Source organism: Oncorhynchus tshawytscha, linkage group LG06 (genome assembly GCF_018296145.1).
Source record: "Oncorhynchus tshawytscha isolate Ot180627B linkage group LG06, Otsh_v2.0, whole genome shotgun sequence".
In the NCBI taxonomy this organism is placed as follows: domain Eukaryota; kingdom Metazoa; phylum Chordata; class Actinopteri; order Salmoniformes; family Salmonidae; genus Oncorhynchus; species Oncorhynchus tshawytscha.
The window spans coordinates 55,190,147-55,216,861 of record NC_056434.1 but is presented as its reverse complement, the minus strand read 5'-3'; the positions used below and the strand labels follow the sequence as shown (position 1 = coordinate 55,216,861).

The 26,715-nt window shown below is 41.5% G+C and overlaps 1 protein-coding gene across 1 annotated transcript in view; it reads right to left on the bottom strand.

The window, feature by feature from the left end:
• LOC112252732 (RPE-retinal G protein-coupled receptor-like) overlaps positions 1–25,793 on the bottom strand; it is a 46,208-nt gene extending 20,415 nt beyond the window's left edge. The window contains exons 1-5 of the mRNA XM_024424239.2: positions 25,427–25,793; positions 18,817–18,973; positions 16,667–16,788; positions 4,129–4,282; positions 2,282–2,399 (exon numbers count right to left, since the gene is read on the bottom strand). Coding sequence (XP_024280007.1) covers positions 2,282–2,399; positions 4,129–4,282; positions 16,667–16,788; positions 18,817–18,973; positions 25,427–25,505 — 630 coding nt within the window. The 5' untranslated portion in view covers positions 25,506–25,793. The remainder of the gene's footprint in view (positions 1–2,281; positions 2,400–4,128; positions 4,283–16,666; positions 16,789–18,816; positions 18,974–25,426) is intronic.
• Positions 25,794–26,715: the final 922 nt, after the last annotated feature.

Here is a 26,715-nt window from a genome sequence, read left to right as displayed (position 1 = left end):
ATCACGGAGGCACCATTGTCAGGGTGCAATCACTCAAGATTGCGGAAAGTAAATGATCAACAAGATAGAGGGGCTGTTGCTGAGAATCAGCCTCCTAATGAAAATGACAAAAAGGACACATTAACAGACACAAACCTACCAGATGTCGCATCAAATGATATGGACACTGAAAATGACACAGGAAATGGAGAAAACACCTACAACCATGCCACAGGTAATACTGTTGAGCGTTCAAATGAGGAAAATATTCAACAACAGTCACATGTGTTAAGACAACATGATTGTTCCAATCTGAAAACTGGACAAACTGTTAAATAAGTGGTATTCTACATGCAGCAATCGTCAATGGGCGAGCAGGAAAAGCCAAAGGAAAACACCAGAACTGGTACAACTTGCAGTACTCTGAACCAGCTACACTTTCTGGTACAACAGGGTCAGCTGTCTTGTCACTTGCTGATATTCTCAGAATTGAACCAAAGGAAAATCAAGAAAAACAGAATGACATTCAAAATGATGATGTACTTGAAACAAAGGACGTGTCATTTGACTCAGCTAAGCTAGATGAGTTCAGTAATTGGAGGAAAAATGTAGTGTTTGAGGAAGTCAAAGACATTGCCCAAAAATGTGTCTCAACAAGGTGGGTGTGTAAAAGAATTAAAGAATCCTTAACTGGAATAGTGACAAAAGCACGCCTAGTGCCTAGAGGTTTTGAGGAGCTGGCTGCTAAAGGACTCGCAAAAGACTCACCGACATGTGCCTCAGTCACTCAGATTGCTGATGACAGTGATCTGCCAGAAAAAAATGGAAACTTCATTCCATAGACATCATATCTGTATTTTTGCAGGGAATAGAGCTGTAAAGGGACATTCACATCCGACCTCCGCCTGAAGCTAAGAGCGAAGGAACACTGTGGAAACTAAAAAAAGGTGTGTGTATGGCCTGGCAGATGCATCACTCTACTGGTACAACAAAGTCAAGGCAACAATGTTGAATACAGGTGGAAACATGTTAAAAGTGGATCCTGCAGTCTTCTATTGGCTTGATCAAGACTGCAATGTGACTGGAGTACTTGCCTGTCATGTTGATGACTTCATCTGGGATGGCTCACAGACCTTTGCTACAACTGTGATTCCACACCTCAAAGCTGTTTTCCAGGTCGGCCGTGAGGAGCATGATCATTTTTTTTACGTTGGCATAGAGTTTATTACATTTGATGGAACAATACTGATGCAACAGGAGAGCAAAATCAAGAATCTTCAACCTATCCACATGGATTCTTCAAGAGCCGTACAAAGGAATTCCCCTCTCCGTGGAATTGAAACTGATCAATTGAGGTCAAATATAGGTTAAATTCTATGGGTTGCTAGACAGAGCAGACCTGATGTAATGTTCGATGGCTGCAACTCGGCATCCAACACAAAACACGCAACTGTACAAGCCATTCATGAGGCAAACAAAGTTGTTCGCAAACTGAAATCACAACAAGTGACTAAAGTTTCTGCATGTTGGAAAAGATGACTCTGAAACGAATTGTCTTCAGTGATGCTTCCTTAGGGAACCTTTCAAGTGGAGGCACACAAGGTGGACATCTAATCGTATTAATGGGTGAAGGAGGAAGATTCTCACCTATCTGTTGGCAGTCAGAAAGGATCAGAAGGGTTGTCCGAAGCACACTTGTGGAGAAACACTTTATCTTGTGGATGGAAATGGAGAGACAAAACGGCACATTCTACCTGTAGTTTGTGTCACTGACAACTACTCCTTAGTTGATGCTGTGAAGTCAACAAAGTCTGTCACAGAAAATACTTAATCTTGAGATTAGCAGCATCAAAGAACTTATTCAAGCACAGAGAATCCATAAGATTTGGTGGTCGACCACAAAGGAACAGTTTGCTGACTGTCAGACTAACAAGGGAGCATCCGGTCTTGTGCTCCTACAAGGCTCTCAGTAATGGAAAGTGGCAGAATGAGGAATACAAATAAAAACTTTGTCACACAACCCATTTGTAATGGGGGACTTGAATAATACTTGGACATTTAATTATGTTGTTGATGTTTTATTTGCCTTTAAAGAAAAGTGGGAGGGTGTTAAGTTTTAAGTATCCCTATTTTTCTGTTATTACAGGCTATCACTCTGTTATTAGTGGGCCTGAGCAGCAGTCTCGTTGTTGATGAACCTGGCCTGAGTGCAATGGCAACCATGTTGTGTGCTAATACGGTTTAGTAAACGTTGTTAAACTGGAACCTTGTTGTTGTGTTATTTCGAGTTAACACTTCTTACCCTGGGGTTTCCGGTCTTCTTGAATTTCTGGCCGATGGACTTGTAGGAGGTAATGACAACAAAGGTCTGGACGGCCATGTTGAAAATGGCCATGGGGATGAGGTAGGACACATAGTTCCTGTTTAGGAGAAGAAAGAACAGAGGATGTTATGAAAGAAGTGCATTTGGGGAGCCAATATGGATGTTTTACACTACAGAAAGAGACAATACTTGGCAGAGTTGCAAAGAAAAAGCCATATCTCAGACTGGCCAATAAAAAATTAAAAAATTAAGATGGGCAAAAGAACACAGACACTGGACAGAGGAACTCTGCCTAGAACGCCAGCATCCCGTGGTTGCCTCTTCACTGTTGACGTTGAGACTGGTGTTTTGTGGGTACTATTTAATGAAGCTGCCAGTTGGGGACTTGTGAGGTGTCTGTTTCTCAAACAAAACACTCTAATGTATTTGTCCTCTTTCTCAGTTGTGCACCGGGGCCTCCCACTCCTCTTTCTATTCTGGTTAAAGACAGTTTGCACTGTTCTGTGAAGGGAGTAGTACACAGCGTTGTACGAGATCTTCAGTTTCTTGGCAAGTTCTCGCATGTAATAGCCTTCATTTCCCAGAACAAGAATAGTCTGACGAGTTTCAGAAGAAAGGTATTTGATTCTGGCCATTTTGAGCCTGTAATCAAACCCACAAATGCTGATGCTCCAGATACTCAACTAGTCTAAAGAAGGACAGTTTTATTGCTTCTTTAAGCAGAACAACAGTTTTCATCTGTGCTAACATAATTGCTAAAGGGCTTTTGAATGATCAATTAGCCTTTGAAAATGATAAACTTGGATTAGCTAACACAACGTTCCATTGGAACACAGGAGTGATGGTTGCTGATAATGGGCCTCTGTACGCCTATTTATTTATTTTATTTTTTATTTCACCTTTATTTAACCAGGTAGGCTAGTTGAGAACAAGTTCTCACTTGCAACTGCGACATGGCCAAGATAAAGCAAAGCAGTTCGACACATACAACAACACAGTGTTACACATGGAATAAACAGACATACAATCAATAATACAGTAGAAAAATCTATATACAGCATCTACAAATGAGGTAGGATAAGAGAGGTAAGGCAATGAATAGGCCATGGTGGTAAAGTAATTACAATATAGCAATTAAACACTGGAATGTTAGGATGTGCAGAAGATGAATGTGCAAGTTGAGATATTGGGGTGCAAAGGAGCAAAATAAATAAATGAATACAGTATGGGATGAGGTAGGTTGGATGGGCTATTTACAGATGATCTATGCAGTGATCTGTGAGATGCTCTGACAGCTGGTGCTTAAAGCTAGTGAGGGAGGTAAGAGTCTCCAGCTTCAAAGATTTTTGCAGTTCATTCCAGTCATTGGCAGCAGAGAACTGGAAGGAAGAATTGGCTTTGGGGGTGACCAGTGAGATATACCTGCTGGAGCGTGTGCCTATGTAGATATTCCATAACAAAATCAGCCGTTTCCAGCTACAATAGTCATTCACAACATTAACGATGTCTACACTGTATTTCTGATCAATTTGATGTTATTTTAATGGACAGAAAATGTGTTTTTCTTTCAAAAACAAGGACATTTCTAAGTGACCCCAAATTTTTGAACAGTAATGTATTTCTGATTTGTATGTGAGTATGACCTGTCTCCCTTGTTGTAGGCCATGTTTTTGTGTATTTGTGTGTGTGTGTGTGTGTGTGTATATGTGCATATGTCTGTCTGCCCATCAATCTGTCGTTTTGCCATTTGTGAAGATGTGTGTGTGTTATCTGTCTCCCTTGCTGTGGTTCATGTGCGTGTGCAGGTATGTGGGTATGTTCGTTACCTGTCTCCTTTGCTGTAGTCCAGAGTACAGCAGGTTCTGAGGGGTTCGTAGTCATACTCTCCCCAGCCGATGAGGGGCATGGCGGACCAGAAGGCGGTGAACAGCCAGATGAAGATAGTCAGAGTGATGGCACTGCTCCACTGTAGCTTTGTCCCTGATGAGAAGCACAACCATAGAAATACAATGATTAGAATAGATTCTATTTCAATAATGTATATTTTCCATTGGAATGGAGAGAGAGAGTAAAGGTGTGTACTGTGCTCTGAGAAATAAACTCTTATTATTGTATTTCTATGAGCACAACACACACCGTTACTCTCCACCATTCCAATGTAAATATGAAATATCCCCTCACCCCCATTGCTTTCCAGGACCAGACAGATATACAACACATTCATAAAATAAACAAATGTCATGTCACATTTTACATGTATGTAATCTGTAATACCAACATGCTCCAAGCAGACCATCATAGTCCCTGTCCCCAAGAACACAAAGGCAACCTGCCTAAATGACTACAGACCCGTGGTACTCACGTCCGTAGCCATGAAGTGCTTTGAAAGGCTGGTAAAATGGCTCATATCAACATCATTATCCCAGAAACCCTAGACCCACTCCAATTTGCCTCCCGCCAAACAGATCCACAAATGATGCAATCTCTATTGCACTCCACACTGCCCTTTCCCACCTGTACAAAAGGAACACCTACAGTGAGGGGGAAAAAAGTATTTGATCCCCGGATGATTTTGTACGTTTGCCCATTGACAAAGAAATGATCAGTCAATAATTTTAATGGTAGGTTTATTTGAACAGTGAGAGACAGAATAACAACAAAAAAATCCAGAAAAGCGCATGTCAAAAATGTTAAAAATTGATTTTCATTTTAATGAGGGAAATAAGTATTTGAACCCTCTGCAAAACATGACTTAGTACTTGGTGGCAAAACCCTTGTTGGCAATCACAGAGGTCAGACGTTTCTTGTAGTTGGCCACCAGGTTTGCACACATCTCATGAGGGATTTTGTCCCACTCCTCTTTGCAGATCTTCTCCAAGTCATTAAGGTTTCGAGGCTAACATTTGGGATGTCGAACCTTCAGCTCCCTCCACAGATTTTCTATGGAATTAAGGTCTGGAGACTGGCTAGGCCACACCAGGACCTTAAAACCTCTTGCAGCTCCCCCCCTACTTTGTGCAATTTCCACCTGAAGACATACCCAAATCTAACAGCCTGTAGCTCAGGCACAGAACCAAGGATATGCATATTCTTGGTACCATTTGAAAGGAAACACTCTGAAGTTTGTGTAAATGTGAATTGAATGTAGGAGAATAACACACAATAGATCTGGTTTAGATAAAACAATGAAAAAAAACATACGTATTCTTTTTCTTTTTGTATCAACATCTTTAAAATGAACAAGATAAAACAAACATTCAGATAGGATGATGGGGACCATTTCAGTGAAAAATATAAGACGGCAACAGTACTTGTGCAAGGTTTCAGAATGATAACTTCCAAAATGAGTGTGCTACATGACATTATTCATGAAGTCACCCAGGTGTCCCACACAAGTAGCCCAAATGTACCCAAGTGGCCAAATTGGTGAAGGTATACATTTTGAAACAAATAACTATATACAAAATGCCAAAATGGTATTCTAACACACCCCCCCAAAAAAAAAATTGAGAAAAATGAATAAAATAAATAAATAAATGGAAAAAATAATTATTATTGATTAAAAAAACATGAAAAAGAATGTATATATACATTTACAAAATAACATGGGTAACTATTTACACACTTTCAATATTTGGATGACCCTCAGTCCTCTATCAAATCAAATATATTTATATAGCCCCAGCCTAAAACCCCAAACAGCAAGCAAGGCAGGTGTAGAAGCACGGTGGCTAGGAAAAACTCCCTAGAGAGGCAAAAACCTAGGAAGAAACCTAGAGAGGAACCAGGCTATGAGGGGTGGCCAGTCCTCTTCTGGCTGTGCCGGGTGGAGATCACATTGGTTGTAGAGGGTGCAACAGAACAGCACCTCAAGAGTAAAAATGAACAGTTTATGGTTCCATAGCCGCAGGCAGAACAGTTGAAACTGGAACAGTGGCAAGGCCAGGTGGACTGGGGACAGCAAGGAGTCATCATGCCAGGTAGTCCTGACGCATGGTCCTAGGGCTCAGTTCCTCCGAGAGAGAGAAAGAGAGAATTAGAGAGAGCATACTTAAATTCACACAGGACACCGGATAGAACTCTCATTCGGAGTCAGTGTCACTGTGAAAGAAAATGTTCAGTTAGAATAGTTTCACATATGAGCCCTGTATCAACAGGTATAATAAACAGATATATATAGAGAGTTGAAGGTTGAATATATTATTATATTATTAGTACCTGCTAGATCTACGGTCTCTTTTATATTATGACATTTCAGCTAGATCTACTGTCTCTATTATATTATGACAGACCAGCTAGATCTACTGTCTTATAATATTACTGTCTTTATTATATTACAACAGACCAGCTGTATCTACTGTCTCCATTTCACTTTGGCCATTGATGTGGTCCTGCCCTCTCCTCAACAGCCTCAAATACGCTATTTCATGTGGGTTGTGGTGGGGCGGCAAACACACGCAGCTCACATTTCATGACATTAAATGTTTATATATTGCTTCTAAAATAAATTTAAAAATCACAAATAATATTTTGTTATTAATTTCAAACAAGGACATTAGCATGATAAGAACTTACCAGTCCATAAAGATGTCCTCTCCCATTCAAAAAATATTCCTCCACAATCGCTAAATGAAGCGTCCTACAACAATCTCTGTCTCACCTTCCAAATCAATTTATTCTAAAGTTGTTTGTACATCTGTATATCTAGACTTAGATTTAGCTTTCCCTGACTTAGTCGCCATAATGATTGATATATAAACAGCTGAATCTGCGCATTCACCAAACAATGCAGTGCGTAATATGCGTAGCTTCTTCCGGTATGAAAATTCAATAGCGCATGACTCTCTTTACGCTGGAGCTTACTACATGGGTTGGTCTTGCAACACATAAAAATTGTGTATTGCCGTTTAGCTCAGCTCATTGGCTATCTACCCAGCTAGAGTTCAAGACGATCAGTGGTCATTGGGTTAAAAGACAGTCAATCAACGAAACAGTGGGCAAAACATTGGTTCACAATGATGTCATTACTTGTTGTCTTCAAATCGGTTTCTTTCAGTCAATACGTCCCACGAAATGCCCCATCAGGTTTGATTGTGTTACAAACAAACCAGTTGATTGCAGTGAAACCAAACATGACTGGAAAAGTCACGTTTTGTGTGAGTAATTTACCTGGAATGTGTCGTCGAAAATGGAATGAGATGGAACTCACTACACAAGCGGTTCACAAAATGTTTCGTGTTAGGCTATAAGAACGGATTTTATCAAACAAAAGATCATTCATTGTGTAACAATGAGCATTGGAATTGCAAACAGACGAAGATCGTCAAAGGTAAACAATTTATTTTAATGCAGTTTGTGATTGTTACCCCTGTGCTGGTTCAAAAAAATGATGGGGCTCTATGCTCAGATAATCGCACTGCATTCTTTCGCAGTAAATCCTTTTTTAAATCTGACAACGCAGTTGGATTTGCAAGATTCTAGGCTTTCGAATACATGTGAGACACTTGTATTTTCATGAATGTTTAATATGGTTACTGGCTGCCTCTGTGTTCATTTTGTTGGCTCTGTGTTTCTGTCAGGACCCGGTTACAAACTTGGGTCTCCGGTGTGAGAAAAAGTCACTTAGTAAACTGAGCCACTAATAGTCGGCAGAACCCAGAAGATGAGGCAGACACCGCAGTACTAGAGACAGTGATTTAATAAAGAAAAAAGGAAAAGATCTTCAGGCAAAAATATAAATCCACAACGTCAAAAGTAATTCCAAGAGAAAAAATTTATATCCTCCAAGACACAAGGAAAATTCACAGTGGTAAGAACAGCAGGGAAAAAACAAACCTCAAAAGAATAATCAAAAATAAACAAGAACAAAACCAGAGTACCTCAAGAAAATCCAACTAGAGAAACAAAAGTTCACAGCATGGCTGGGGCTGGGTGCTAACATACAAACACAGAGCAAAGAACTGAGGAACACTAACGGTTTAAATACATTCAAGAGAAATAAGGCACAGGTGCAACTAATAACTAGAACAAGGGAAAAACAAAAAAGCACAATGGGGCATCTAGTGACCAAAACCTGAACAATCCTGGCCAAATCCTGACAGGGACAGGAGTCGTTTAGCAGCGTCCTTTCCGCAAACCGGGTGGTTGAAAACCTTCCTCATCTCCTCTGTGAATCTTCTTTAGGAGAAGCAAATGGGTGACTGTCTCTCCCACACAGCAGTGGCCCAGGAAAGCGCTGCTCCACAGAGGCAACCAATCAAAAAAATCATGGCCTGTTCATTAGCAGAAGCGCATGGCTGTTGCTCAAATACTAGTGAACATTGTACCAAAAAGGCTCTGCAGGTTCTGAGATTACCATCGTAGCGTTCTGGAGTTGAACAAACAACTCCCGGGCGGAGAGGAGGGACTTGGGACAGGTTGTGAGCGTTGGGCGAAGGTTTGACTCTGTAGGACAGACAGGTTCTATGAAAACTCATTGATAGTCTCCAGAATGGTTTATAAGAGCTTGGTCATGTTGACTGAGCAGGGCGCCTTGACCAATGAGCATTTGGTGGAGAGTATCCAAGTCTGCTGGGTTCATATCTTGGCCACATCGTACTGTTAAGCGGAGCAGCACAGGGGAACCCAAGCGCAGACTCAGACGAGGAAACAGAAATGAATGACCAAAGGTATATATTGTAACATAGGGAGATATGGATTGCAGATCCGGGGAAGCTTGGATGAGTTGTAAGGAAACCAGATGTGGAGGCTGAAGTTGGAGTGTGCTGGGTTGGGACAGGTCCGGTGGTGAGTCCAGAACAGGGTAGCAGGGTGGTGAGATGTGGAACAGGAGACAGGAGCCAAAGTCAGAGCAGCAAAACTGCAGTGAGAGGATAAACAGCGTCAAGCAGGGAAAGAGGTACAGCAAGGTAACTGGATCTTGAATAATAATAATGGCTAGAAGCATAAACTGACTGAGCAGAGAATACGAACTGGCAGAGTGGAAGTGGCCGAACTGAATATTTGTAGAGGTCTTGATAATGGAACGAGTTGCAGCTGATAGGGATCTGCTCTGACCATAATCACACACAAACAGAAAGGGAGGGAGAGAGAGAGAGTGTACTGGGGAAATGGCTGCAGGTCAAGCAGACACCGGATGACCAGTAGGGGTTTTGGCAGGAGTAGATGTGACACTTTCCTTCTTAATGCATTTGAGTCAATCAGTTGTGTAAAAGCCAAGTCCATATTATGGCAAGCTCAAATAAGCAAAGAGAAATGACAGTCTATCATTACTTTAAAAAACCTCTTAAAACCTCTTAAGGATAGGCGGGACGCAAATGTCTCAACTGGCCAATTGCCAGGGGAAATGCAGAGCGACAGATTCAAATAAAATGCTTTAAAATTCAAACTTTCATTAAATCACACATGTAAGATACTCAATTAAAGCTACACTTGTTGTGAATCCAGCCAACATGTCAGATTTAAAAAAAATACTTTTCGGCAAAAGCATAAGAAGCTATTATCTGATAGCCTGCACCGTCTACACCAGCAGTGAACAAAGGAGCTAGCATATTACAACCCTGCAGGCGCTACACAAAACGCTGAAATAAAATATAAAACATGCATTACCTTTGACGAGCTTCTTTTGTTGGCACTCCAATATGTCCCATAAACATCACAATTGGTCCTTTTGTTCGATTAATTCCGTCCATATATATCCAAAATGTCCATTTATGAAGCGCATTTGATCCAGAAAAAAACAGCTTCCAAAATGCGCAACGTCACTACAAAATATTTCAAAAGTTGCCTATAAACTTTGCCAAAATGTTTCAAACTACTTTTGTAATGCAACTTTAGGTATTTTTAAACGTTAATAATCTATCAAATTGTAGACGGGTCTATCTGTGTTCAATACAGGAAGACAACAAGTCTTGCGCAACTCTCAACAGTGTTACGCAGTTCCTAGTTGGCCCTACTTCTTCATTGCACAAATGAATAACCTCAAATGAATAACCTCAACCAAATTCCAAAGACTGGTGACATCCAGTGGAAGTGGTAGGAACTGAAAACAAGTTCCTAAGAAATATCGTTTGCCAATGAGACCTCAGTGAACAGACAGGGACCTAAAAAAAAAAATCTGAACGGTTGCCTGCTACATAAGTTATGTTATACTCACAGACATGATTCAAACAGTTTTAGAAACTTCAGTGTTTTCTATCCAAATCTACTAATAAAATGCATATCTTATATTCTTGGCATGAGTAGCAGGAAGTTTAAATTGCCATGCTATTTATCCAAAAGTGAAAATGCTGCCCGCTATACCTTAAGAAGTTATTAACAAACAACAGTTTTGGAAAGCTGGTTAGGAGATCTACTGTGTGCAAGACACAAGTAATGTTTCCACAATTGTTTACAGGCATATTATTTCACTTATAATTCGCTCTATCACAATTCCAGTCGGTCAGACGTTTACATACACTAAGTTGACTGTGCCTTTAAACAACTTGGAAAATTCCAGAAAATTATGTAATTGCTTTGGAATCTTCTGATAGGCTAATCATTTGAGTCAATTGGAGGTGTACCTGTGGATGTATTTCAAGGCCCAACTTCAAACTCAGTGCTTCTTTGCTTGACATCATGAGAAAATCAAAAGAAATCAGCCAAGACCTCAGAAAAAAATTTGTAGACCTCCACAAGTCTGGTTCATCCTTGCGAGCAATTTCCAAACGCCTGAAGGTACCACGTTCATCTGTACAAACAATAGTACGCAAGTCATACCGCTCAGGAAGGAGACGCGTTCTGTCTCCTTCGAGATTAACGTATTTTTGGTGCAAAAAGTGCAAATCAATCCCAGAACAACAGCAAAGGACCTTGTGAAGATGCTGGAGGAAACAGGTACAAAAGTATCTATAACCACAGTAAAACAAGTCCTATATCAACATAACCTGAAAGGCCGCTCAGCAAGGACAAAGCCATTGCTCCAAAACTGCCATAAAAAAAGCCAGAATACGGATTGCAAATGCACATGGGGACAAAGATTGTACTTTTTGGAGAAATGTCCTCTGGTCTGATGAAACAAAAATAGAACTGTTTGGCCATAATGACCATCGTTATGTTTGGAGGAAAAAGGGGGAGGCTTGCAAGCCAAAGAACACCATCCCAACCGTGAAACACGTGGGTGGCAGCATCATGTTCTGGGGGTGCTTTGCTGCAGTAGGGACTGGTGCACTTCACAAAATAGATGGCATTATGAAGGAATATTATGTGGATATATTGAAGCAACATCTCAAGACATCAGTCAAGAAGTTAAAGCTTGGTCGCAAATGGGTCTTCCAAATGGACAATGACCCCAAGCATGCTTCCAAAGTTGTGGCAAAATGGCTTAAAGGACAACAAAGTCAAGGTATTGGAGTGGCCATCACAAAGCCCTGACCTCAATCCTATAGAAAATATGTGGGCAGAACTAAACAAGCGTGTGCAAGCAAGGAGGCCTACAAACCAGACTCAGTTACACCAGCTCTGTCAGGAGGAATGGGCCAAAATTCACCCAATTTATTGTGGGAAGTTTGTGGAAGGCTACACAAAACGTTTGACCCAAGTTAAACAATTTAAAGGCAATGCTACCAAATGCTAATTGAGTGTATGTAAACTTCTGACCTACTGGGAATGTGATAAAAGAAATAAAAAGCTTAAATAAATCATTCTCTCTACTATGTTATTCTGACATTACACATTCTTAAAATAAAGTGCTGATCCTAACTGACCTAAGACAGGGAATTTTTACTAGGATTAAATGTCAGGAAAAACTCAGTTTAAATGTATTAGGCTAATGTAAACTTTTGACTATTTGACTAGAAGTTCAGGAGTCTTATGGCTTGGGGGTAGAAGCTGTTTAGAAATCCTCTTGGACGTGCGATTGCAGAGAGAACAGTTTATGACAAGGGTGGCTGGAGTCTTTGACAATTTTTAGGGCCTTCCTTTGACACCGCCTGTTATAGAGGTCCTGAATGGCAGGAAGCTTGGCCCCAGTGATGTACTGGGCGGTTCGCGCTACACTCTGTAGTGCCTTAGACGCCGAGCAGTTGCCATAACAGTCAGTGATGTAAAACACTCAGGATGCTCTCGATGGTGCAGCTGTAGAACCTTTTGAGGATCTGAGGACCCATGCCAAATATTTTCAGTCTCCTGAGGGCGAATAGGTTTTGTCGTGCCCTCTTCATGACTGTCTTGGTGTTCTTGGACCATGTTAGTTTGTTGGTGATGTGGACACCAAGGAACTTAAAGCTCTCAATCTGCTCCACTGCAGCCCCGTCGATGAGAATGGGGGTGTGCTCGGGCCTCTTTTTCCTGTAATCCACAATCATCTACTTTGTCTTGATCACGTTGAGGGAGAGGTTGTTGTTCTGGCACCACACGACCAGGTCACTGACCTCCTCCCTATAGGCTGTCTCGACGTTGTCGGTGAACAGGCCTACCACTGTTGTATCATCTGCAAACTTAATGATGGTGTTGGAGTCGTAACTGGTCGTGCAGTCATGAGTGAACAGGGAGTACAGGAGGACTGAGCACGCACCCCTGAGGGGCCCTGTGTTGAGGGTCAGTGTGGCACATGTGTTGTTACCTACCCTCACCACCTGGGGTTGGCCAGGCAGTCCAGGATCCAGTTGCAGAGGGAGGTGTTAAATCCCAGGGTCCTTAGCTAATTGGTTATGCACTATGGTATTGAACGCTGAGCTGTAGTCAATGAAAAGCATTCTCACATAAGTGTTCCTTTTGTCCAGGTGGGAAAGGGCAGTGTGGAGTGCAATGGAGATTGCATCATCTGTGGATCTGATGGGGTGGTATGTAAATTGGAGTGGGTCTAGGGTTTCTGAGATGATGGTGTTGATGTGAGCCATGACCAGCCTTTCAAGGCACTTCATGGCTACAGACGTGAGTGCTACGGATCGGTAGTTATTTAGCAAGGTTACCTTAGTATTCTTAGGGACAGGTACTATGTTGGTGTGCCAGACTCGGGGAGGGAGAGGTTGAAAATGTCAGTGAAGACACTTCCCAGTTGGTCAGCGCATGCTCGCAGTACACGTCCCGGTAAGTCGCCTGGCCCTGCAGCCTTGTGAATGCTGACCTGTTTAAAGGTTGGCTCACATTGGCTGCGGACAGCGTGATCAGTCGTCCGGAACAGCTGGTGCTCTTATGCATGTTTCAGTGTTTTTGCCTCGAAGCGAGCATAGAAGTAGTTTAGCTCGTCTGGTAGACTCGTGTCACTGGGCAGCTCTCGGCTGTGCTTTCCCTTGTAGTCTGGTTTGCAAGCCCTGACACATCCGATGAGCATCAGAGCCAGTGTAGGTCGATTCGATCTTAGTCCTGTATTGATGCATTGCCTGGTGATAGTTCGTCAGAGGCCATAGCGGGATTTCTTATATGCTTCCGGGTTAGTCCCACTCTTTGAAAGCGGCAGCCCTAGCTTTAAGCTCAGTGCAGATGCTGTCTGTAATCCACGGCTTTTGGTTGGGGTATGTACGTACGATCACTGTGGGGATGATGTTATCGATGAACTTATTGATGAAGCCAATGACTGATGTGGTGTACTCCTCAATGCCATCGGAGGTATTCCGGAACATAATTCCAGTCTCTGCTAGCAAAACAGTCCTGTAGCTTAGCATCTGCTTCATCACTTTATTGATCTAGTGACTGGTGCTTCCTGCTTTCATTTTAGCTTGTAAGAGGGAATCAGGGTATAATTATGGTCAGATTTGACAAATGGAAAGTGAGGGAGAGCTTTGTATCTGTGTGTGGAGTATTGGTGGTCCAGAGTTATTTTTCTTCTGGTTGCACATTTAACATGCTTATAGAAATTTGGTAAAATCAGATTTAAGTTTCCCTGCATTAAAGTCCCTGGCTACTAGGAGCGCCACCTCTGGGTGAGCGTTTTCTTGTTGGTTTATGGCGGAATACAGCTCATTCAATGATGTCTAGTGCCAGCCTCTGACTGTATGTACAGCTACAAAGAATACAGATGAAAACTCTCAGTAGGTAGTGTGGTCTACAGCTTATCATGAGAAACTCTACCTCAGGCGAGCAATAGCTCAAGACTTCCTTAGTGCCCCAGCTGTCATTTACAAAAAACCTAGACAGCCATCTCTTGTCTTACCAGACGCCTCTGTTCTACGCCTCTGTTCTATCCTGCCGGTACATCGTATAACCAGTCATGTTGATGTTGTCGTCATTCAGCCACGACTCCGCGAAGCATAAGATGTTACAGTTTTTAATGTCCCGTTGGTAGTTTAATCTTCGTAACTTGTCGATTTTATTGTCCAAAGATTGCACGTTTGCTAGCAGAATGGAGGGAAGTGGGGGTTTATTCAATCGCCTGCGAACTCTAAGAAGGAAGCCAGACCTTCGGCCCCTCTTTCTCCCCCTCCTCTTCACGCAGATCGGGGCCTGCTCCGTCGGGCTCGTCAGTGTTGTGAAAGGGAAAAAAAGGATTCTGCTAGTCCGTTGTGAGTAATCTCAGTCCTGTTATTTTCGGTCATAAGAGACGGTAACGGCAAGATTTATATACAAAATAAGATACAACCTAGGCAAATAAGCGAACAAAAAACACAATCAGCTTGTAAAAACGTCTGCCATCTTCTCCGGCGCCATCTTATATGGGGCGGCAGGGTAGCCTTGTGGTTAGAGCATTGGACTAGTAGGCGGAATGTTGGAAGTTCAAACCCCCGAGCTGACAAGGTACAAATCTGTCGTGCTGCCCCTGAACAGGCAGATAACCCACTGTTCCTAGGCTGTCATTGAAAATAAGAATTTGTTCTTAACTGACTTGCTTACTAAAATAAATATAAAAAAATATCCTGCCTGGTTTGCCCTGTACGGGGGTATTGTTGGACGTTGGCCACAGTGTCCCCCGACCCCCCCCAAGTCTCAGTCTCCAGTATCTATGCTGCAATAGTCTATGTGCCAGGGAGCTAGGATCAGACTGTAATATCTGGTGTAATTCTCCTGTCTTATCTGGTGTCCTGTGTAAATGTAAGTATGCTCCCTAAATTCTCTCTCCCTCTCTCCCGTCCGGGAGAACTTGAGCACCAGGATCATGTCTCAGGACTACCTGGCCTGATGACTCCTGGCGTTCCCCAATCCACCTGGTTGTGCTGCTGCTCCAGTTTCAACTGCAATCCACCTGGTTGTGCTGCTGCTCCAGTTTCAACTGTTCTGACCTGTTCACCGGACGTGCTAACTTGTCCCGAACCTGATATCTCGACCTCTGAATGCTTGGCTATGAAAATCCAATTGATATTTACTCCTGAGGTACTGTTGCACATTCTACAACCACTGTGATTATTATTTGACCCTGCTATGAACGTTTGAACATCTTGAAGAACAATCTGGCCTTAAATGGCCATGTACTCATATTCTCCACTTGGTACAGCCAGACGTGGACTGGCCACCCATCAGAGCCTGGTTTCTCTCTAGGCTTCTTACTAGGGAGTTTTTCCTAGTCACCATGCTTCTACATCTGCATTACTTGCTGTTTGGGGTTTTAGGCTGGGTTTCTGTATAGCACTTTGTGACATCTGCTGATGTAAAAAAGGGCTTTATAAATCAATTTGATTGATATAAAGTGTAGTATCTGATATAGCCTATGCCTACTCTACACTATATGCGCTCAGCCATACATTGAAGTATTTTTTGCAAACAGTGATTGGGTTATATTATTCGCCTAAATGATGACTATTTCATTCTAGGCAAGTAGGCAAAAAAATTAAAAAGCCCCAGGGCCTATTTCAATCTGGACCTGGCCACATAATGTAGCTCTCTCTGACAGAAGTCTGGTTACTTCTGGTTGTTGTGGTACTGTATCTCTCTTATTGCTCTATGATATATAGTTTGACAGAATCATGACACACAATAGAAAGTGTGTCAGTGTTAGTGTAATCTGCAGATTATGTATTCGTGAGAGGTCAGTAAAGCTATGCATATGAGTGACAACCTAACAGATTAATAGACTCCTAGGCGGAAGGCCAGATGGCCTCTTGGGATGCTGTGAGGCCAAAAGAACAGCTGCACCCAAAGACTAGTTTATGGGCTCCTGAGTGGCGCAGCAGTCTAAGGCATGGCATCTCAGTGCAAGAGGCGTCACTACAGTCTCTGGTTCGAATCCAGGCTGTATCACATCCGGCCGTGATTGGGAGTCCCATAGGGTGGCGCACAATTGGCCCAGCTTCGTCTGGCTTTTCTGGGTAGGCTGCTATTATAAATAAGAATTTGTTCTTAACTGACTTTCCTCCTTAAATAAAATTGTCCTATCTAGTGTGCATTTGTTGTTGGGGATGAGTGTATGTGGATATGTATGAGATTTAAGAGACCTATGAAACTCATTCCACTTACTTGTGCAGTACTGGTGGTATCTGTCCCATGCGATGGCAGCAATGAAGTGGATGCTGGCGAGAGCTGTCATGAAACCCTGGAAGCCATGAGCCTGGCAGCCATCAGAGCCATAGGGCCAGTACCTGGAGAAGGACATAGTAAAGAGGAGGAAAGACAATACATTAGGCCTTAACATAGTCTACTTGTCAGCTGGTTGTGAATGACTTTTACAATGCTCAACAACCAATGGTTACTGGTAGAGCATAGAACTAGACTGTAGGGTCTTGTTTCTGATCTTTTGCATTGACCTCGGTCATCCATTAATAACCATTTTGAATGTGAAGTGAATCCGGTGCCTGTTTTCATCCTAAATCACCTAGACGGCAACGTCATCGTTCCTCCCCCTGATTACAGAGTTCTAAATCCTCCGCCTTTACACAGCACAGTCCCCGGGAGGTGTGTTACATTGTACTGTATGCCCTAAACCCTGTTGGTCTTTGCTCCGGCCTTATCGATCTACTACACTAACACTACGCAGAGATATTGATGAACCAATTGACTGGAATATGTCAGAGAGCGCGAGAGAGAGCGACAACCTCCTTTGCGTTGTTCCACTATAGACTATTGTAGGAATAGTATAGAACAGGGATCATCAACTAGATTCAGCCGCGGGCCAAGTTTTTATTGAGCGGATAGTCGGGGGGCCAGAACATAATTCAAATACTTTGTAGACTGCAAGAAGCCAAAACAGATATATTGTTTGACTAAAACATAACAATTTCAAACCTTGCTTACATTTGTAAATGATCAAGTGTCTCTCTATTATGCGTGGGCTTACTTGGGAACAGATTTCTTAAATAAAAATCACTTGGAGTTAAATTCCTGGTGTTTTTAAGTCTATGTCCAACAATTAACTCTAGTGGTGTGGGGGCTGTGCTTTGGCAAAGTGGGTGGGGTTATATCCTGACTGTTTGGCCCTGTCCAGGGGTATTGTCGGACGGGCCAAAATGTCTCCCGACCCCTCCTGTCTCAGCCTTCAGTATTTATGCAGCAGTAGTTTATGTGTCGGGGGGCTTGGGTCAGTCTGTTATATCTGGAATATTTCTTCTGTCTTATCTGGTGTCCTGTGTGAATGTAAGTATGCTCCCTGAAATTCTCTCTCTCTCTCTTTTTCTCTCTTTCTCTCTCTCAGAGGACCTGAGCCCTAGGACCATGCCTCAGGACTACCCGGCCTAATGACTTCTTGCCGTCCCCAGTCCACCTGGCCGTCCTGCTGCTCCAGTTTCAACTGTTCTGCCTGCGGCTATGGAACCCTGACCTGTTCACCGGACGTGCTACCTGTTCCAGGCCTGCTGTTTCAACTCTCTAGAGACAGCAGGAGCGGTAGAGATACCCTGAATGATCGGCTATGAAAAGCCAACTGACATTTACTCCTGAGGTGCTGACCCGATGAACCCTCGACAACCACTGTGATTATTATTATTTGACCCAGCTGGTCATCTATGAACATTTGAATATCTTGGCCATGTTCTGTTACAATCTCCACCCGGCACAGCCAGAAGTGGACTGGCCACCCCTCATAGCCTGGTTCCTCTCTAGGTTTCATCCTAGGTTCTGGCCTTTCTAGGGAGCTTTTCCTAGCCACCGTGCTTCTACACCTGCATTGCTTGCTGTTTGGGGTTTTAGGCTGGGTTTCTGTACAGCAATTTGTGACATCAGCTGAAGTAAGAAGAGCTTTATAAATAAATGTGATTGATTGATTGAATTAAAACAACTTGGGGGGGCAAAATAAAACCACTTGTGAGCAAAATTTGTCCTGCGGGCCAGTTTTTATTTTACCTGTATTTAACTAGGCAAGTCAGTTAAGAACAAATTCAAATTTTCAATGACAGCCTAGGAGCAGTGGATTAACTGCCTGTTCAGGGGCAGAAGGACAGATTGGTACCTTGTCAGCTTGGGGGATTTGAACTTGCAACCTTCCGGTTACTAGTCCAATGCTCTAACCACTAGGCTACCCTGCCTCCCCAGTTGGAGAACCCTGGTATATAATATTCCATATTCCATTCAATTCATGGTATTTCACAGTGGAAAATGTTGCAACAATGAGTCAGTGTGAGTAGAAAGTAAATTAGGTGATGGAAAGGATTAGTAGGTTATTCTACGTCACTCACCTCAGAAAGCTGGAGAAAGCGGCAATGGTTGCATTCGCGGAGATGCCCATATCAGCCAACGCCAAGCTAAAAACTAGGAAATTGCTGGGGGTTCTCAGTTCTCTTATTTTTATGAAAGCAGCGACTGTCACAGCATTCAGGAAGAATCCCAGAAGACCTTTAGGGAACATATATCAGAAAAGGCTATAAACACAGCGGCAGTGCGCATAGCAAAGTACTCCAAAATGATACGTTTTAATAAAATGTTAATCAAATACAACCATCAACTGTTTCCTTGTTGAGATTCAATTGGCACATGTGGATTTGTGCTGAGTTGTCATCTTAGAACAACAGCAATGAGGAAACAGTTGGCAGTTGTATTTGTGAACTACCGGCTCGATTAGGTCTTCTGTAGCAATTTTTGAAGTTGTGTTTCATACAGTACGAGTCAAAAGTTTGGACACACCTACTCATTCAAGGGTTTTTCTTTATTTTTACTATTTTCTACATTGTAGAACAATAGTGTAGACATCACAACTATGAAATAACACCAAATGTGTTAAACAAATCTAAATATATTTTCTACTTGCGATTCAAATAGCCACCCTTTGTCCTGATGACAGCTTTGCACACTCTTGGCATTCTCTCAACCAGCTTCATGAGGTAGTCACCTGGAATGCATTTCAATTAACAGGTGTGCCTGGTTAAAAGTTAATTTATGGCAATCAGTTGTGTTGTGACAGAGTAGAGGTGGTATACAGAAGATGGCCCTATTTGGTAAAAGACCAAGTCCATATGATTGCAAGAACAGCTCAAATAAGCAAAGAGAAACGACAGTCCATTATTTTAAAACATGAAGGTCAGTCAATACGGGAACATTTATTCAAGTGCAGTCGCAAAAACCATCAAGTGCTATGATGAAACAGGCTCTCATGAGGACCGCCACAGGAATGGAAGACCCATAGTTCATTCTGCTGCAGAGGATAAGTTCATTAGGGTTACCAGCCTCAGAAATTGCAGCACAAATAAATGCTTCAGAGTTCAAGTAACAGACACACCTCAACATCAACTGTTCAGAGGAGACTGCATGAATCAGGCCTTCATGGTCAAATTGCTGCAAAGAAACCACTACTAAAGGACACCAATAAGAAGAAAAGACTTGCCTGGGCCAAGAAACACAAGCAATGGACATTAGACCGGGAGAAATCTATCCTTGTTCGGATGAGTCCAAATTTGAGATTATTGTTTCCAACCACGATGTCTTTATGAGACGAATAGTAGGTGAACGGATAATCTCTGCATGTGTGGTTCCGACCGTGAAGCATGAAGGAGGAGGTGTGATGGCGCTTTGCTGGTGACACCGTCTGTGATTAATTTAGAATTCAAGGCACTCTTAACCAGCATGGCTGCCACAGCATTCTGCAGTGATACACCATCCCATATGGTTTGGGCTTAGTGGGACTATCATTTGTTTTTCAACAGGACAATGACCCAACACACCTCCAGGCTGGGTAAGGGCTATTTGACCAAGAAGGAGAGTGATGGAGTGCTTCATCAGATGAACTGGCCTCTACAATCACCCGACCACAACCCAATTGAGATGGTTTGGGATGATTTGGACCCCAGAATGAAGGAAAAGCAGCCAACAGGTGCTCTGCTCAGCATATGTCGAAACTCCTTCAAGACCGTTGGAAAAGCATTCCAGATGAAGCTGGTTGAGAGAATGCCAAGAGTGCGCAAAGCTGTCATCAAGGCAAAGGGTGGCTACATTGAAATAAATGAAATATATTTTGATTTGTTTTACACTTTTTTTTTATCCTACATGATTTCAGTTGTGATGTCTTCTGTATTATTCTACAATGTAGAAAATAGTAAAAATAAAGAACAACCCTTGAATGAGTAGTTGTCAACTTTTGACTGGTACTGTGCATTGGATAAAAGTAGAGTCCATGTTCCCTCTAATGTTTGTTTTTTTACAGTGAACACTGAGGCTGTACTGTTACAGTTTTAGGCAGTAGCCAATGGGCTATTGTGGCTATTTGAGCATAATGTAGACCTACTAACAAAACCAATGGAGTAAATCCAATAACATTTTCACGTGGAAATAGCTTTTGATTTCTAGGAGATAGGCTTTATGAGGTGTTCATTGCATGAGACTTTTAAAAACATTTTTACATTAAAAAAAATGTTTTACTTGGTCTGTAACACCATGAGCCAAATAGGTGACTGTAAATTGCATTGTATTGTGCTGTATGATGCAAGAAACCCCTTTACAAAATAAAAGTAATTATTACCATACAGAGAATTAGACGATGTAGGCTACCCCTCTGCCTATTGGCTTATTTGCATATGCAAGACTGTCTCAAAATTCAACACTGGCCCTTTAACTAAGGCTACTAAGCTTTTAACCTGACTGGCTTTTCAATGAGCTTGAAATGTAGCCTACACGATTTGTGCTCTTGTAGGCAGCCGTAACTCCCCATTGCTGACCTATACTTATCTATGACTGGGCTAATAACTTGCTAACTAGCAAAGAATTTCAACAAATGTGCACATGCTCGGGCGGCTCTGCGCTCTGAACTGATCTGAAAAGCACATTCATTCATGGGTGATTGAAACACCGCTCATGGGCTACCACCTCCAATAGAATTGTACTCTGTTGTGCTCTAGCTCTGCCTCCAACAAAATCACACTCAATCTCGCAAAGTTAGATTTGTTTTGGTTTGTTGCATGGATAAGGGTCTGATATATAACGTTGATTCGATCACAGAAAAAACATTGATCTATATAGTGCAAACTCATGAAGTTCAATCTCTTGCTTCTCTGCAAGGTCTGGCATTTCTTCAGCGAGGCAGTCCTAGAGGAGGTGCGTGACCATGCACACACGCAGCTTAGTGGGAACATTGGTAGGGACTCAGTGCTAAGCAAATGGTATATCATACACTAGAGTTGAGGAACAATGGGAAAGTAATTCTGTTTTGAAAGTTGATACAATTTTGAGAAAATGGCCCTTGAATGTTTTGGTACACCTACTGGAGAGCTATTCTTTGTCTACACTCATTCAGCATCGTTCACATCCTCTTAAGTCTTAGCCCCACCCATCTCTTTAAGGATTCACATGTGAGGCCATGTGCTAAACAGAGTGAGAACAATAGTGTACTAAACAACCAAAGATTTTAAGACTAAAGGCTGGTTTATACTACGTCTATCGACAATGTCTGTAGATGGTTGTCGCAATAACATCATGAACATTCTATTGTTGTCCGACATTAAACTTGACATTTTCGTTATTAAAAAGTATTAACACAAAAACTACAGGCTGCATGATGTCAGCAGCCTGATGGTCCAAAATAGCATAGCTGGTGTATTTTTACACCAATAAACCCATCCGTTTAGAAATGAATTTAGTATATGTCAATCTAGCAAACCAGGCAACTAAAAGCAACTTTTCTAAACAATGTTTTTGTATGTTTCTAGCTTGTTAGCTTACTAGCTAACGTTATATTAGCTGGCTAGCCAGTTCAAACAATGATCTTATAGCTGACAACGTCTTCACTTTAGCTTATTTGTATTCACTATTACAGGAAAATAAACTCACAACAAGATCATTATTTACAAATTAATGGGAATATAATTACAAAATATTGTTCACGGTTGTGAGTGTGACAAAATCAAATAAAATTAGAAACATATATCTGAAAATGTACACTACCATTCAAAAGTTTGGGTTAACTTAGAAATGTCCTTGTTTTTGAAAGAAAAGCACATTTTTTGTCCATTTAAATAACATAAAATTGATCAGAAATACAGTGTAGACATTGTTAATGTTATAAATGACTATTGTAGCTGGAATCAGCAGCTTTTCAATGGAATATCTACATACGCATACACAGGCCCATTATCAGCAACCATCACTACTGTGTTCCAATGACACATTGTGTTAGCTAATCCAAGTTTATCATTTTAAAAGGCTAATTGGTCATTAGAAAACCTATTTGCAATTATGTTAGCACAGCTGAAAACTGTTCTGATTAGAGAAGCAAGAAAGCGGGCCTTCTTAAGACTAGTTGTGTATCTGGAGCATCAGCATTTGTGGGTTCGATTACAGGCTCCAAATGGCCAGAAACAAATAACTTTCTTCTGAAACTCATCAGCCTATTCTTGTTCTGAGAATGAAGGCAGTTCCATGTGAGAAAAACACATTTTGATAAAACAAAAAAAAGGTTTACTTTCAATTGCCTCTGCTGTGTTGTAGTGACATAAGCCATCTTTCCTGAAACAAGTCACATTTGGATAATGTTTGATTAAAAAGTATGGCAACAACAGAGGACAAACATAGGTACACAGTAACACCATACCGAAACCAGGCGTGCGCAAATTGATTTTGTCCCCCCACACCAAATGCGATCACGACACGTACGTTGAAATATCAAAACATACTCTCTACCAATTATATTAATTTGGGTACAGATTTAAAAGCATTAAACATTTATGGAAATTTAGCTAGCTAGCTTATTTGTTCTATTTAGCTAACTTGCTGTTGCTAGCTAATTTGGCCTGGGACATAAACGTTGAGTTGTTATTTTACCTGAAATGCACAAGGTCCTCTACTCCGACAATTAATCCACATATAAAACAGTCAACCAAATAATTTCTAGTCATCTCTCCCCCTTCCAGTTTTGTTCTTCTTTGGACTTTATAAAAAGACTGGAAGGAGAGATGACAAGAAACTACTGGGTTGACCATTTTATGTGTGGATTAATTGTCAGAGTAGAGGACATTGTGCATTTCAGGTAAAATAACAACTCAATGTTTTATATCCCATGACAAATTAAGTTAGCTAGCAACAGCAAGTTAGCTAAATACGACAAATTAGCTAGCAACTGCAAGCTAGCTAGCTAAATTGCCATAAATGTTGAATGCTTTTTGACCTGTCCCCAAATTAATATAATTGTTAGAGAGTTTGTTTTGCTATTCCAACCTGCTTGTCATGATCGCATTTGGTGTGGGGGAACAAAATCAATTTGCGCACAAGGGCATCCATTTCGGGTGGTGTTAATAACTTATAGGGGGCGGTATTTTGACATCCGGATGAAAAGCTGGCCCAAATTAAACAGCCTGCTACTCAGGCCCAGAAGCTAGGATATGCATATATTGGTAGATTTGGATAGAAAACACTCTAAAGTCTCTATAACCGTTAAAATAATGTCTGTGAGTATAACAGAACAGAAATGGCCTGAGGACAAAGCATAATTTATTTATTTTAATTCAGCATACCACTGATTTCAATGCCTGGCACTTTTATAATAGGGCGAAATCATCCCCGATTGCAGTTCCTAGGGCTTCCACTACATGTCAACCATCTTTAAAAAGAGTTTCAGGCTGGTTTTTGGAAAAATGAGGGAGAAGTTGTCATTTTTCTAAGTGGCTCCCATTTTGGCTGTAGTTTCCAAGCGCGTGGCCGAGTCAGCGCGTTCTTTTTGTTTATCTCCGGGTAAACACAATAACAATTCTCCGTCTTTAAATTGTATTGTTTATTTGCGTATTAGTGTACCAAATGATTGATTTGAAACGTTGATTGACTTGTTTGGATAAGTTTATTGGTACCGTTTGGGATTCATTTTGTATGCATTTTGAAAGAGGGAAACCGAGTGGATTATTGACTGAAGCGCGCCAGCTAAACTGAGTTTTTATGGATATAAAAAAGGACTTTATCGAACAAAAGGACCATTTGTAATGTAACTGGGACATTTTGGAGTGCCAACAGAAGAAGATCTTCAAAGGTAAGGCATTTATTATATGGCTATTTCTGACTTTCGTGTCGCAACTCCCTGATTGAAAATTATTTGTTATACATTTGTGTGCTGGACGCTGTCCTCAGATAATCACAAGGTTTGCTTTCGCCATAAAGCCTTTTTGAAATCTGACACATCGGCTGGATTAACAAGAAGTTAAGCTATATTTTGATGTATTGCACTTGTGATTTTAGGAAAGTTTTATATTTATAGTAATTTAATTTGAATTTCGCACTCTGCAATTTCACCTGATGTTGGCCAGGCGAGATGCTAATGTCCCACCTATCACAAATACGTTTTTAAGCAACTTCTATTTTGCGCCTGGCAAACTCAGACACGAGCAGTGTGGGTGCAATGATTGAATAACGTGTGTATATTTATTTTTGCAAAGCTCGCGTTGGTGTGGTCAGCATGTAAGGGTTTAATATATTTACATTAAATATTCACTGCAGTGACTGGAAGGAGTAGGAGGCTAATTTAAAACAACTTCAGTCTGTGCTCAAATCCTCAACTCCGTGGATGAAATTATCCACGGAGTTGAGGTACTTGGCTACAGTACGCAAAACCAAGCCGCAAATTCCCTGAAAAATGAAAGCAGGCACGTTTTCTTTTTAAGTGCTTCTAAACAATAATGTTGTGACATTCTAGGATATATCATGTGATTTCCTGGCCAACATCAGCACTTCATCTATATTGTATCAAGTCACATAACACTGCCGGCACCGTTTAAGAGCATAACAGGCCACCACCTCCTGACCAAGGAGCATCAGATCTAACATAGCATACTGTAGTTACCGCATTTATGACAGAATTCCATCAGAAAACGTGACACTCACCCTCAACGAGTAGACAAAATCCTAAAGAGAACACATCAATTTCCGAGAAGCCATTCGGTAAAGGGTGGGAAGACACCATCTTGATTGCGATTTTTCATACAAATAAAGTGCAAATATCCCTGACCTACTTACTCGTTACTGTCCGCTCGCTTAAAGATGTGCCTCTAACCTAACGGAACTCGCTTCTAACGGAGCATTTCACGTGAAAAAGCATGCACGTAATTATGTAAAGTTCTCTCTCTCTTGCACCAATCCGCATAAGAATGTCTTACTGAACATAACACTAACCGCTGCCCCCTACCACGTATTTACACAACGCTACTCTAAAGCGCTGAATTAGTTGTACACAACAAGCCTTTGTGTCTGTGTGCGACCACCGTCTGGAGAAGGATGCCTGTGATGTCAAATGCACGCGTTTGATGTAAACTACAGGTCTACAGTCAACAGGTGTCCAGCTCATTGAAAGGATGTACAGCACCTAGCCATATAGCCTACATCCATTAATTCATGCTTATTGTAGGCTAATGAAGAGCTTGCATGGCAGTAATATATTATAGAGCACCATTTACAGCCCTATAGGCTACATTACATGTATAGGCCTATAAACAGTATAACATGAAGGCCTGTAGATCATCTACAATATCAGCTGCTGTCAGTTTGCCTTCTTCAAAGTCAGCCAGTGATAAAATAGTACACTTTTCATTGGATGAGTATCTTCTTAGCTATAAACATAATAAATAAACACACATATTCTCGAGTGGTGCAGCGGTCGTGGGCATTGCATCTCAGTGTTAGAGCGTCACAACAAACACCCTGGTTCATATCCAGGCTGTATCACAACTGGCTGTGATTGGGAGTCCCATAGGGTGGTGCACAATTGGCCCAGCATTGTCCGGGTTTGGCCGGTGTAGGCTGTCATTGTAAATAAGAATTTGTTCTTAACTGACTTGCCTAGTTAAATAAAGGATAAATACAAAATTACATAATTCAAGTTGTGAGATCTATATTAATAACTATCATGAGTAAACAGATCTAATTGCAAGTCAACCCTGTAAACATTGCTATAGTTCTGTAATACAAAAAGATGTTCTGTTGAACAATCATAAAGACTAGAGGGTTTCTGACAAAGTCGTGAGAGATATAAAAGCCAACACTTGGCATAAATTATACTATCTATACTTTAGTGGAGCATGCTATAATTGCAACATCCCAATTGGCAACTTTTCGTACCATAGGGTTAGAGGGGAGAATGAGAGTCATATTGCCTGGCTACAAATCTGGATTATCAG